The 14496-nt window shown below is 40.7% G+C and overlaps 1 protein-coding gene across 1 annotated transcript in view; it reads right to left on the bottom strand.

Annotated features, from left to right (window-relative positions):
• LOC147684821 (cytochrome P450 3A21-like) overlaps positions 1-14496 on the bottom strand; it is a 242933-nt gene that overhangs the window by 155449 nt on the left and 72988 nt on the right. The window contains exon 4 of the mRNA XM_086940698.1: positions 5797-5896. Coding sequence (XP_086796824.1) covers positions 5797-5896 — 100 coding nt within the window. The remainder of the gene's footprint in view (positions 1-5796; positions 5897-14496) is intronic.

Genomic DNA, 14496 nt, shown 5'->3' with positions numbered 1-14496 from the left:
CTGTCTGCACACGTCATTTATCGGCCAGGCGAAAAGTCTACCCAAGACACATTCTGACTTCATCTAACCTTCTTTTAAGGAAACCTTTCTTTTTAGCGAAACACATAACCTTAGCTGCAAAAGAACTATGGGCCATATGTAAGAAGTCAAATTGCGATTGCAAACGCTGAAATTCTCAGAATTTCAGTGTTTGCGATCGCAATTTGGGCAGTGTGCTATGTAGCAGACAAAAACCCACTCGCAAAATAAGGAATCGCAAAACTTGTGATTCCCTATTTTGTGAATGCATTTAAGGAATCCCAAACTGCGATTCCTTAAATGCAATGTAGGAAGTACCCAAGTTGTGCGATTTTGGCTTAAGGAATCGCAAATTATAGGATGTATGGTTTATTTACAAGAGCCTTCCCGCCTTAAGGTGATTAAAGATGGCCGGTCCTATTTTTTTGTTGATAAAGATGAGGCGGTTCAGGCTCTAGAAAAATTTACACTCGAAAAGGGAAATTGAAGTAGAAATTGTGATTGAAATGCATATTTCTTATGCAATACAAATCGTTCTAAATCAGTATTAACATTTGAACAAGCAAATGAAAATAGAAAGGGCTGTAAAAGTATGATTCTTTCCCCAATCTGCCCCCCCCCCCTTTTGTTTGGCTTTTTCTTTATTAATAAATTGAACACTTAATGGTAGGGGTGGGTAGGAGATGCCTCTTTGCTGGCAACTTCACAATGCTGCTACTCCAGCGGCAGCAGATTAGAGAGGGGCACTCCCTCTTCAGGGACTCGAGGGTGGGAGGGGTGGGAAGGGCTGTGGTTAAGGGTGGGGGGAAAAAGGGGGGAACATTTTTTTATTGCAAGAAGGAATGATGGACTAGTCAAATGTAAGCTATATTTGTTTAACAATATTTGTGCAAAATTTGTGTACAGAGGAAAGTCAAACTTATGAATATGAGCATAAGATATGTTTATGATTAGACTACTTATTTGGAATGTGGCTGGTCTCAATAACAAACAGAAGAGGAGATTGGTACAGGAGGAGGTAGACATGTATAAACCTCATTTTGCGCTTATGTCAGAAACACACATTGGCTATCAGGATAGAAAGCTGCTGTCTCAAATGGGATATGATTTGGTTGTTTGTTCAACTTTAGGAGCCTCTATCCGGGGGGTTGCAATACAGAAACGATCAAGGATTGAAATCATTAAAACTGCATCAGACGCACGGGGTAGGTGGGCAATGGCTCAAATTCAATTCGAACTTAAAAAATGTGTTTTGTGTCTAGTATATGGGCCTAATATAGACGACCCAAAGTTGTATGAGCAGTTAAGTATAGAGATACTGGAGTGGGAGGAAGAAGGTATTGGTCATGGGGGATTTTAATTGTGTAATGGATTATAAAATAGACTCTACTGGACAAGGCACTTCAAGGAGGATATGTAAGGTTAGGGCTGCGATTATAGAGCTTGGTCGACTACATAATTTGAAGGATATATGGCGCTCAAAATATCCGAATATACCTGGATACACATACTATTCAGCGCCTCATAGGTCTTGCTCTCTAATTGATATGGTGTGGGCAACAGATCAAATTGTGGGAAAATGCAATATGGAATTATGCCCGAGGGTCACATCTGATCACAACCCGATATTACTAGAATTTGACATTATTGATCAGAGGCTAGCTTTACGACGTTTTACTTTCCCCAGGCACTTATTTATAGATTCTCATTGTATCCCACTATTAAAAGAGCACATTAAAGAATATATAGAGCTAAAGGTTAACACAGCCACAATTACCGCAGTATGGGATGCCTGTAAGTGCAGCATAAGGGGTTTCGCTCAGCAGTATATTTTAAGGAAAAACGTGGAAAGTCGTAGTGACACAAAGTTAACTACTTCTAACATTTTGTTAGGGGAACAGAGATTAGCAGAGGCCACTACACAAGGCAAAACAAACACTGAGGAACTAAGAATGGAGCTGTTAAAATTACAATCATCTATCAAAAAGACTCTAAGAGAAAGAAACAGTATAAAAATTCACAAATACAAATTAGCCCAATATAAAGGAGGGGACGGAATTGGCAAAGTGCTGGTGTATAAGGTAGCTGACAAGAAGGCTAGAACAAGGATTAAATTAATCAAAGGATCAGATCTATGCAATTATGATCAGCCAGAACAGATTTTAGATCAATTTACTAATTACTATTGAACTCTATATATGCCAGATAATGCTCCTACCAGGGCTAGAATTTCTCAGTATCTAGACAAATATATACCTGCACTAAGAGAGATAGAAGCTGTTAAACAACTTAGTTCTAAAATAACATTAATTGAAATAGAAAAGGCAATTTCAGCTCTACCTCTGAGAAAAGCTGCTGGAGAGGACTGCCTACCCATGGAACCGTACAAAATTTGCTCACAAGAACTACTTTCCACATCTTGGAAAATAGCCAAAATAGTTTTCTTTCTAAAGAAAAATAAACCCCCGGAGGAATGCGGTTCTTATCGACCGATTTCTTTGATCAATTCAGACGCAAAAATATTTTCAAAAATTCTGGCAAACCGTCTAGCCCCTAACATGCCGGCTCTAGTTAATACCCAGCAACATGGGTTTGTGATGGGGAGAGACACCACGTCCCATGTGAACATGGCAATTACAGCATTCGATGTAGCCTCAACTACTCTCACCCCGCTCGGAATCGTAATGTTGAAGAAAATCGGTATCCAGGGTCAATATCTAGACTGGGTATGTTCGCTGTATGATAATCCAATGGCCAAGCTCAGTTATGGATAAAGCGAGTCAGAAAATGTTTTGATAAAGAGGGGAACTAGGCAAGGCTGCCCTTTGTCGCCTCTGCTTTTTGCTCTGTCTTTGGAGCCATTTTTAAATGCGTTGTCCGCTCAAGATAATATCATTCCAACGCAACATGGCGGGAAGAGCTTAAAAATAACAGCTTTTGCAGACGACATAGCGATATTCACCACAGATCTATTTAGAGCTATCCCAGAAATAATAAAAGAAGCTGCTGACTACAGAGAAGTGTCAGGATACAAATTAAATGTAAGCAAGACACAGGTTATCGCCAACTATAAACCCTCGGAACCAGTACCGGGTTTATGTCAAAGTGCGATATATTTCGGTATCAAGTTAGCAGCAAATATTGATGAGATATTAACTATGAATTATGATTCATTGTTAAAGGAAATGACTCTAACTCTAAAAAAAATGGCACAAGATACCGCTTAACTTAGTGGGGCGTATAAACCTAGTAAAAATGAAGATTCTGCCAAAATTTGTATATTTATTTAGATGCATTCCCTTACAACTTAATAAACTTTTTTAAAGAAATTGGAAGGAATTTGTAGTAGCTTTGTGTGGGGCTACAAAAAAGCATGCAGATCGATGAAACTCATGGAGCTACCAATCGAAAAGGGAGGTTTAATGTTCCCTGATTTTAGGCTTTACTTTCTTGCTACTTTTTTTCGTCGTATACGAAGCTTATTGAAAAATGAGAGCTCGTTACTTTACCACCAGTTTATGTTGGGTTCCGATAGCAGTCAATTTGTATTTCGTGTACATGATCCAAATTACTTCAAAAGAGTAAAATTTAAGACAGCTAGACATATTAAGAAAATTTGGGACCAAATTACTACTATAGATAAGATCTCTTTTTATAATGCTGAGCTCAGAATATGGGGTAATCCAGGACTACCTGGTATTTTTTCAGATGGATTAGGAAATCGTTGGGCTAGGCATGGTATTAATGTTTTGGGGGATTTGTATGGTCCAAATGGCTTTTTAGAGTTCGATACACTAAAACTTCTATTTGAAATAAACAATGACATGTATTTTAAATATATTCAGATACGAGACTTTCTCCTCTGTAAAATGAAAATTGTAAAAGTGGCCCACTCAGATACATTACCGTGTCTATATTCAGATAAAATTAAATCACTTATCAGTTTTGGCTATGGCTGTCTGAGTTTAGGTAAAATAGACGATAGTGAGAAAAAAGCGGCCAAATGGACATCGATATTGGGAATAAATATCAACTCCATACAGATTACATCTTCACTACGCCAAATTAACCATGTAGTCCATTCTTCTAATTTGAGGCTGCAGTTATACAGAACAATTACTCAGCTATATTATACCACTCAAAGAATATCAAGTTGGACACTAAGAAATCAAAGTCAAAAGTCAAGAAATCAATTAAATGATCGAACCAAATGCCCGAATTGTAACTTGGAAGCTGCAGGAATTGAACATATGCTTTTCTCGTGCCCGGAGCTATCTTTATTTTGGAAGGGGATAACGGACGTTTTAACTAGGAAACAAATTATCACTCCTCCATTTTCGGCTCACTTTATTTTATTAGACATTCAAGATACTTACTGCCAACATAAAGATTTAATCACTATAGTATAAGCTTGCCCTAGGCTAGTTATAGCTAAATTCTGGATATCAAAGGATTCTCCGAATGTAATGGAATGGTGGACGTTGATAAACGAAATAAATGTAATGGAACTCTCGCTAGCAAGAATTAGAGGTCTTAAGGCCTTGATAAGGAAGGAAAAAATTTGGGGAACCTTTTTCGAACTGTGAAATTTAGGATACAAATGTTTAAAGAGACCAGTCTAAATCTAGGTTTGTATCTTCTAATGTATTCTTTTTTTTAAGAAACTCTATAAGGCCGTCCTCTGTCTTAGTTATCAACTGTTAGTTTATATATATATTTTTTTCTTTCTTTTTTTTTCCTCTGTTAAGTTTCCATTTGTTATACTATGTAAATCAAGAGGTTCTTCTTGCAATAATAAAAAAAAAGTGAAAAAAAAGAAAGGAATCGCAAATTACCACCAACTTCAGGTTGGTGGTAATTTGCGATTTCTTTGAAAAATTCACTTTTTTGCATTTTTCAAAGTGCCATGTGGCGTACATACATGCCCTTTGCGCATGTATGTGCGCCACATGTGCACCCATGCTTATTTCAGGGGTGCAAAAGGGTGTCCTATTGACACCCTTGCAACCTTGAAATTGCATTCTCAATTTGCGATTCTCTAAATGGGAATCGCAAATTGAGAATGTCTTCCTATTCATTCCTATGGGCCTTCTAGCCCATAGGAATGAATGGGAAGGTATTCCTTATTTGCCAATCTCAATTTGCAATTCACAAATAAAGAATATGTAGGATTCACAAAATATTTTGCAAATCCTACCTACTTGGCGTTTTGCGATTCTCTAATTGCGATTCCCTAAAAATCACAATTTGAAAATTGGAAAAACTGTTTTACCTACATATGGCCCTATGTTATTTCAGCAAGAGACATTGAACATAGCATGGTAATGCACTTTTAAAATATGTGCGTTTTCAAATATCAAAGCCTCATGTTTCCACTTTGCAGCCCCAAATGTCTATGTGTCACTTTTTAAATGCAGTTTCATTTCTGATGCCCAAGGCAGGTTTGCCATTAGAAATGCTCAATCTGAAGGAAATGCTTACATTCGTTCATTAGTGACAGTGTGATGCACTGCATACCACTCTAGCAACTGCAAAAAAGTACATTCCTAACTACTATTACATTTTAACACATTCAAAGCACCTCAGAGATGTTGGGTTCACAAGTCACCCCAGACCTTTCACCCACTCTATCACAGCAAAGATGTGAAACAAGAAGTCTAAAACAGAGATCATGACTGCAAAAACAAGGATAAACAGTCCCATCCTTTGAGCCTGTGCTTGGTAGTAATTAAATAACCAGGTCACTTCTGTTAGATTTGCACCTTTTTTGAAACGTACCCGCCTGTTTGTAAAGTGGGTGTAGAACTCTTTCACGAGGATGTTTTTCACTATAATGGGGTCCATGACAGCTAGTATCGGGATCCGCCCATCAAATATCCTGTAGAACAAAAATAACCATATCTGTAAACTCACTGAAGCCAGCAGCATAGCAGAACAGACTTTTGTGATCCAGTCATGGGGACGTGGGTTACTACCAGTCCACAGATTCTCAGAACTAACTCAACTGTCCATGTTCTCTCTGCCCCCCATTGTCGAAGTGGAAACTACTGAAGAGGACCAATAGGCAACTTGTATGTCAGAGACAAACTTAAAGCGGTATTTTCACTTATAGCAGACAGTCCAGCTAGGAGTAGTGTAAAAGACAGGTTGTTTCAATAAATCCAGGACAACAGTTTCTTCAGAAGAATAGGTTTAATCCTTAAGGTTTCCAACACAAGAGGAGCGCCTCATCAGCCAGGAGTCCAAGTAGTAACTGAAGACCCACAACGGACACCTGGCTTCTGAAGGCTCCCACATTCAAAGGAAAACATGTATACATTCCCCAGCATGCGACCCCCGCATGCAATAGCACGAGGTAAGAGCACGAGTACATTACACTACATTACCTTCCCCCTTATACAAAACACAGATAAAAAGAGGTAAAATAAAATAAAAAAAATAAAAATTAAAAGGCAACAAATTCATTATATCTCACAGGGGGTTTTCTGATACGACCAGTGCGACTACAAGATGGTACTGCAGGGATAACTGCAGGACCTGGAGAAGGAGAGGAATCTTTTGAGGAAGAAATGGGAGGAGAATCCAAACAAACATTTGGTTGTAACCAATGCGACCAATCACATCCTTCCTGAGTAGATACATTTTTCCTCTTAGAAATCAGGGCCGCTTGATCCGCAGTCAACTTTGCCAATTGTCTCACATTCCACCAGCCTTTGTCCCCCAAGAAAACAGCATTCTTGCTGACTTTAACAATTTGAACAGGACTTGAAAACATAGACAAACCTTTAGCCACTTTATAGGGCTTTTTGATCATAACCCAATCCCCCACAAACATTTGTACATCCCTCACGCACTTAACTCTGTCAAAATTCTCTTTCATCACCGCCTGCTTCTGTTTGACCGTAAAGTCAATGTCAACCCAAGTTGAAGAAAATTGATTGCCCTCCACCTTGCCTAACCAAGCAGGAAACAACGGAGAATGTAGTTTCCTACCCCGCAACAATTGAAAAAGAGACACTTGAGTCGTACAATGAGGAGAGACGTTATAATTCCAAATTTTCTTTTCCAAAAATTTAAAAACATCCACACCAGAGGCTAGAGCTGTTTGAATTCCTTCCTTCAAAACCTTATTGCCACGTTCTACCAGTCCATTGGAAGAGGGAGAATAAAGAGCCACTTTCAGTTGTTTCACATCATGGGCTTTCAAAAACTTGCACATTTTATCCGAGACGAAGTGGGTCCCATTGTCAGTCACCAAGACTTGAGGAGCTCCCTCCAATAGAAACAACCTTTCCAAGAAAGAAATAGTATTACTTGAATCCGGAGCCTCTACAAATCTATAATACATCCACTTCGAGAAGTAATCAATTGCTAAAATAAGGTATCTTTTCCCTTCAGGAAGTACCTTATACGGACCGGAGAAATCCAAAGCAACCTTCTCCCAAGCAACCCCCGGAAATTGAGAAGGTTGTAACGGAGTCTGGTGAGTCTTCCAATGTTTATCAGACAATAAACATTCCTCACAATTATCAACAGTTGCTCTTACTTGGGAATCAATACCCGGCCACCAATAATGAGATTTGATTCTCATACAAGTTTTAGTCACCCCTAGGTGACCCTCGTGAGCTAGCTTGATTATAGTGTTTCTTAAACCACTGGGAGGAACGAACTTATCGCCTCTCAACAAAACCCCATCTTTGACTGAAAGTTCTTCCGCCACCTGGGCAAAATTCCTTAAATCCCCGGTTAAATTTCTAGCCTCCGGCCAAACATTAGAAGAAAACTCCAAAGCTTGAGACAAAATGCCATCATTCTCACTGGCCTCCTTCCAATCTTTTTCAGACACAACCGAATTCCATTCCTCAACTGCATCCACCACTGACACACACTCTACATCCTCCTCCACCATGTCATCCTCATCGTCTTTGTCCATCAACATCCTGGACAAGCAATCTGCTCTGAAATTTTTACCCCCAGCAATGTGTCTTATTTCAAAGTTGAATTCCTGAAGTTTAGAGACTAGTCTAGTCAGCCTAGGAGAAAGACTATTAGTACCGGAAACTTTGCTAAATATAAATGAAAGGGGTTTATGATCAGATAAAATCACAAACTTGTGGCCCCAGATATACATTTTAAACTTTTGAGCCGCCCACACACAGGCCAACGCCTCCCTCTCAATTGTGCTGTAGTGCTTTTCAAAATCTTTCAAGGATCTAGAGGCAAAAGCCACAGTGTGTTCTTTACCCTCCACCTGTTGACATAACACAGCTCCTAGGCCTTTCATACTTGCATCTACTGCAATAATACACATGGAATCGTCCCTGAATGCCTGAAGAGAACGTGCAGAAACAATCAAGTCCTTGACTTTAGCAAAAGTCCCATCTAAATCTTTGGTCCAAATAAACCTCTGACCTTTTTTAAGGAGCAAACGCAGGGGTTCCACCACCTGAGCATAACCTTCCACGAACCTGGCATAGTACTCTGCCAGTCCCAAAAATGAACGCAGAGCATCTTTATCACCTGGAGGCTTAGCCTCCATCAGAGCCCTAACTACAGAAAATTTAGGTCTAATACCAGATTCAGAAATTGAATGACCCAAGTATTCCAATTCGGACACACCAAACTTGCATTTGTTTTCTCTGACAGTCATTCCTTTACTTCCCAGAATGGACAACACTTTTCTCAACAAGATATTATGTTCATCCATCGTCTATGCAAAAATCAAAATGTCATCCAAATATGCTTGTACCCCCACCAGATCCCCAAACAAAGAGTCCAATAACCTTTGAAAAACGCTGGCGGCTGAAGCGAGCCCAAACAGAAGCCTCAGAAATTTAAAAGCTCCGAATGGTGTAACAAAGGTGGTTAACTCTTGTGAATCCTTAGACAAGGGAATCTGATGGTAATCGGACTTTAAGTCCAACAATGAAAACCATTTGGCCCCACCTAGGTTTGCTAACAGCTCTTGAATTTTAGGAAGGGGGTGACAGTCAATCTTAATGTTTTTATTGAGACCCCTGAGGTCCGCACATAGCCTGATCTCATTATTTTTCTTGCGTGCTACGACGATGGGCGCAACCCATTGGGAAGATTCCGAAGGTTCTATAATTTTGTCTTTACATAAATCCTCCAGCATTTTTTTAAGTTCTGTCCTGACACTAAGGGGAACTGGGCGAACCTCATGAAAAACCGGAGATGCCCCCGGAATAAGTCTAATCTTGTGCTCCGCCCCTCTTACTAGACCGATTTTGTTACTAAACACATTTTTAAACTCATTTAAAAGATCAGTTCTATCAATTTTCGCATCTTCTACAAAACAGATAGGGAACTCTCGCACCTTAATTGGATTCTCATCTCCAGGGACAAGGTATAACCCCATCTTAGCGAGGTCCTTCCAACCTACAATATCCTTTCCCTTAATTGCCACATAAATTTTTGTAACAATGGATCTACCTAGGACTTGAAGGTTTGCTAAGAAAAAGCCTAACATGTCAATATCTTTCTCCCCAAAAGCTTTCGGGTTGATATCAGATTGGTTTAATTTCATACCATTTCCCTATTTGTCGACAAATGTAGAGTCTCTGAGGATAGTAATGGGAGCACCAGAGTCCGCCATTACTTGCAGTTTAACATTGTCAATCAGAGACTCGCATAACGGTCCTTTAATAGGTTCCGAATCCTCACTTTCCACCATTAACATCAAATTGTCAAAGTTGTCACAACATTCATCCACGTCAACATAGTTGACCTTAATAGATTTCTTTTGAAACCTGCAAACCTTTTGGAAGTGTCCCACTTTTTTACACAAAACGCAGCGCTTATTAACAGCAGGACACCCCTTGAAATTCCCAATGTGGAATTTAGACCCACATCTGAAACAAAAACTTTGTTTGTTTAGATTAACATTTGTTTTACTTTGCCATTTCTCCTTATTTTCCTTACCAGAAACAGCATATAGACCATCCTCTGACATTTCATCAGAAACAAAATTTACTTTAGAGGAAGTATCTACAGACATCGCATTCGTAGAAATTATTGATCTTTCAATGCTAAGACTAAGATCAATAACTTCAGATAACGATGGATTCTTACAACTGAGAATCCTTTCTTTAACCTTGGATGAAACACAATTGAACACAAATTGGTCACGAATATATAGTTATCAAGTAAAGGACCAAAATCACAAGTAATCGCTAACACCCTTAATGCAGAAATATATTCATCAATTTTTTCATCCTCCTTTTGTTTTCTTTTATAGAATTTGTGTCTCTCCAACATAATATTAGGAGATTCTTCAAACTGCTTTTTTAATCTAGCGATAGCCTCAACATAAACATTCCACTCATTATCCCCAGAATGAGCAGCCGGAGGTGGAATAGGTACGAGGCTTTTAAAAATGCGTTGAGCGGCTAGACCCAAGCTACCAAACAGGAGAGCGAACTTTCTAGGAGGAGAATAGTCAGCCGCATCAATCGCCATAATGTGGTTCTCAAACAAATCAAACCATTCAGACCACAACAAAGTAGGTTTTCCAGGTTTTTCCAGAAAAGGAGGAGGTTGAGTGACTTCCCTGACAGCAGACATGTCAAAGAGAAGGACAATAAATGGCAATTAAATAAAGTAATAAAAATGAAATATCGTTAAAAATAATACCTTCTAAACAAACAGCTGTATACAAAGAATGAAATGAGTAGCGATCGTCTCTCTGCAAGAAAAACTTTACATTAGAAGGAACAGAATTAGCTTGTAACACAGGCGTGTGAATCGCCGAAAACGAATCACACGTAGATGAAGAATGAAGTAGTGAAGTGAAAAACTTCACCAAAATGGCCGCTGAACGTAACGTCTAACGTAGGACGTCAAACGTACTCCCAGAATGCTAAGCGGCACTCCGACGAGAAGATTCAGAAAGACGCGCTGTGACGAGCTGCGCAACCAGGAGTTCAAAGTTCCAGAACTGGAAGAGCAACCAGGAGCTCGAAGTTCCAGATGTCCAGCAATGAAGATTCCAGTGCGGAATAGCAGACGAGAACATCCAGGGTTCCACGGAAAGTCCGGTAAGCGCGCAATTTAAAATGTATGTCAAAGCGCTCAGCACCCAAAATAAAACTGAAAACTCAAATCCAAAGAGTCGAACCAGCAACCATCCGATCAGCAAACCGCAGGCAGTTTTCAGACAAACCGCTTGAGACCACAAGCAGTTTCAGTCAGCTGCAACGAGTCTCGAATGAGCTGGAAGTGTCGGGAAATAAATTAAAATGTAACCAAAAATCCGCTCCTCACACAGGTGAAAGTCCCGACATCAATGTCTATTCTGTGTCACAAAATCCAGAGGTATAGCCACGAAAGATTCCCAAACACCAAAATTTACGAAATCCAGAAAAACGTAAATCACATAAAATTCCTTTGCGTGGGTTGGTGATGGAAACGATCCGGATCGTCGCCAATATGTAAAAGACAGGTTGTCTCAATAAATCCAGGACAACAGTTTCTTCAGAAGAATAGGTTTAATCCTTAAGGTTTCCAACACAAGAGGAGCGCCTCATCAGCCAGGAGTCCAAGTAGTAACTGAAGACCCACAACGGACACCTGGCTTCTGAAGGCTCCTACATTCAAAGGAAAACATGTATACATTCCCCAGCATGCGACCCCGCATGCAATAGCACAAGGTAAGAGCACGAGTACATTACACTACAAGTAGTCCGTGCTTATGCAGGCACAAATGTTAAACGTAAAAGTTCTGTGATCAGAGCAAACAATGCAGAGAGTGACTGTTACGTAGGGGCTAAAGAAGACTGAGAAGGGCCTCCTTAAAGAAACAAGAATGAGGTAGAAAGATGGAGAGGGAAAATAAATGAATTTATCACTGATGCAATTGCCAGTTTAAATATGTTCAAGTATATGTAATTATAGATATCTTACCATATCATATTCCAGAGTTTAGCCTACTCTTTTGTGATCACAATTTTGGAATGTTAGGGACCTGTGGTACAAGGATTGGTTTGCATAGGATCACGTGATTAATCTGGTGGGGAAGCTGGGATTCCCCCTGCCCCAAATATTCTCTATGTACAGTCAGATTTTGGGGGAGATTCATAAACTGAAAATATAACCAGTCCTCAGTCTATACTAATGGCCTGGGGAGAGGTCTACTTTTATCTTGATCCACAATGCCCTGAAGTGATTTTAAGGTGAACTAAAAATTGGGTTTGATCTTTTCTTGCAAGTGTCTCCCTCAAATTTCCCCAGCCGGGGAGCTCATAAATTTCAAATTTGAACTCACCAGATCCTTATTTTGCTTTGATCAGGTTACTAAGAGTATGTCAGCAAGCCTATTTACTCTTTAATGCACTATTTAATTTCATTCTGGCAGCATTCTGTGTTCAATCTGTGATTACTTTTCCTCCTCAGATGCTGTTCAGTATCTGAGACCATCTCTCATGGTCCTCTGCTATCCCCATTACCTTCAGAGGCATAGTACTTATTAGGTTTTCTTCCTCTGTTGTGGAGAACGTTTCTAGTAGTGGCAGTATTCAACAGATGCAAAGGAAGCACTCAATGCAAATCTATTAAGTTTCATCCTTTAACAGTTGTCAGAGAGCTAGAATAATACGGTTAACATGTTGTTGCCTTGTTACACACTGGGTAGCTACACTGAGCAGATAAGTAGGCCTTTGTTGATTTCTACTGAATTATAACTATCAGATCCCAATAAAGATGTCACTATTTCACATTCACTGGAATGTATCTGATAGAATGAGAATTTGACTCTTTCCTAGTGTCGGTCTGATGTAGCATCACAGAATTCTAGCAATCTTTTTTTGTGTCTATTTTTTGTATTTTAACAATGCTGTAAGACCCAACTTTTTTACTGCTTGGGACAAATTCCGCAATTATGTACATGTATTTGAGCTTATATAGCGCACAGCTACCCGCAGTGGGTTTCCCGGCGCTTGCTTAGGGAACCCGTCCTGGTATTCCCCTGTGAGATAACCCCGGCAGGGTATCCACAAGGTGAAAGCCAGGCATCCCGCCACGAGGGGCAGTTGTGGAGATTAAGCAAGCTATTGCCCAGAGTCGCAGAGTGTGAACCCGTGAGTCGAGAAGGCACCGAAGCGAGAATTATCGAGTCTGTGGAATTTTTAGCCCAAGAACCGCCGAGGCGGGGAATTGAACCCTGGTCCAGGGCCGATCTCAGCTCCCGGGTCTGCCGCCTCTAACCCCTGAGCCACACTTCTCCACTAGAGTGTGTTGAAATCCTTTCATACAAAAACAGGACTCTTATTGGTCCTTATGTTTTGAGGTCCTGCCTTAACATCAGTCAATCCAGTTCAGAGGCTTCAGGTGGCACCAAGTTACCCCCCCAATGTCTACTGTGATCATTGTAATAATTAATTATGGCCAAAGCCCTATTCAATCAAAGTGGATAACATTATAGTTTTGAGTTTATTATAATAACATCAGAGTTTAATTTTGCTTTTATCTATGCACCCAGCCACCAGAGGCGTGGCCTATGAGACTTTTGGCTGCACACCTGCTTAGTTAGCAGGTGTCAGTTTTAATACTAGGATCAGTGACCATGTTTCTTGGAATCCAATGATCGAATAGTAGTTGACAACTTTTTGGCAATCCAGATCTTACATTCCACTTGATACATTGCTGCTGTTTCAAGATCTGACTGTTAGGATGTTCCATGCATTTGCGAATTGACCTGTGCAGCCAGTGTGTTGCAATTAATAAGTCAGTCTGCTTCTGCTTCTGCTTAAGTCTGTCTTAAGTCTGTCTTAAGACAAACTTAAGACAAAATCCTAACTTCTGTCAATACCAAAAGTAGCACGTTTAGGATTTTGTCTTAAGTTAGTTATGTGAATCGGCCCCAGTGAGAGAAAGAGACCCTGAGGAAGACACGGACTGTGGCAACAGAAGACAACCGGTGGGTCTACGCATCTCTCCCGCCCGTCTGCCTCCCCAGCGGATCAAACGCCCCCCCATCACCCCGGCCACTGAGAACTGGAAATCCCACGAGTGGCGTATATCGGTGGACCCCTGGGGGCCCCCCTCTTGCGGACAGGCTGGGGCGATGGCAGAGTTGGAGGGAAGACAGGGCACACAACCCTGACTGTCTGGCCTAACTTCACTGCTCCAAGAGACAAGCCATCACCAGTTATGGGGGCACCACCTCCTGCATAGGGAACTGGTCAACTAGAGGCCCCAGACGCCTACAGACACAGGGAGTGGATTGAGTCCAAGCATGAAGAGACCCGCACCACCCTATGACCGTGGTCGGCGGGTGGCCCAATTAATGGCAGAAGATGCTCCACCACGGTTAGGGTTCGCCAACGAGGTCAAGAAGTGCAATCTGACAGCGGGGGCCTGAGAGGGATGTCCAGGGTGAGAAGTACTTCCAATGGAATGGAGGGCCTTGAGAGCCGGCTCGGTGTTCGGAACTGAAAAAGAAGGCCCCCCCCCCAACCCTGG

Source organism: Lissotriton vulgaris, chromosome 10 (assembly GCF_964263255.1).
Source record: "Lissotriton vulgaris chromosome 10, aLisVul1.2, whole genome shotgun sequence".
NCBI classification, from domain to species: domain Eukaryota; kingdom Metazoa; phylum Chordata; class Amphibia; order Caudata; family Salamandridae; genus Lissotriton; species Lissotriton vulgaris.
This window is presented reverse-complemented; position numbering and strand designations above follow the sequence as displayed.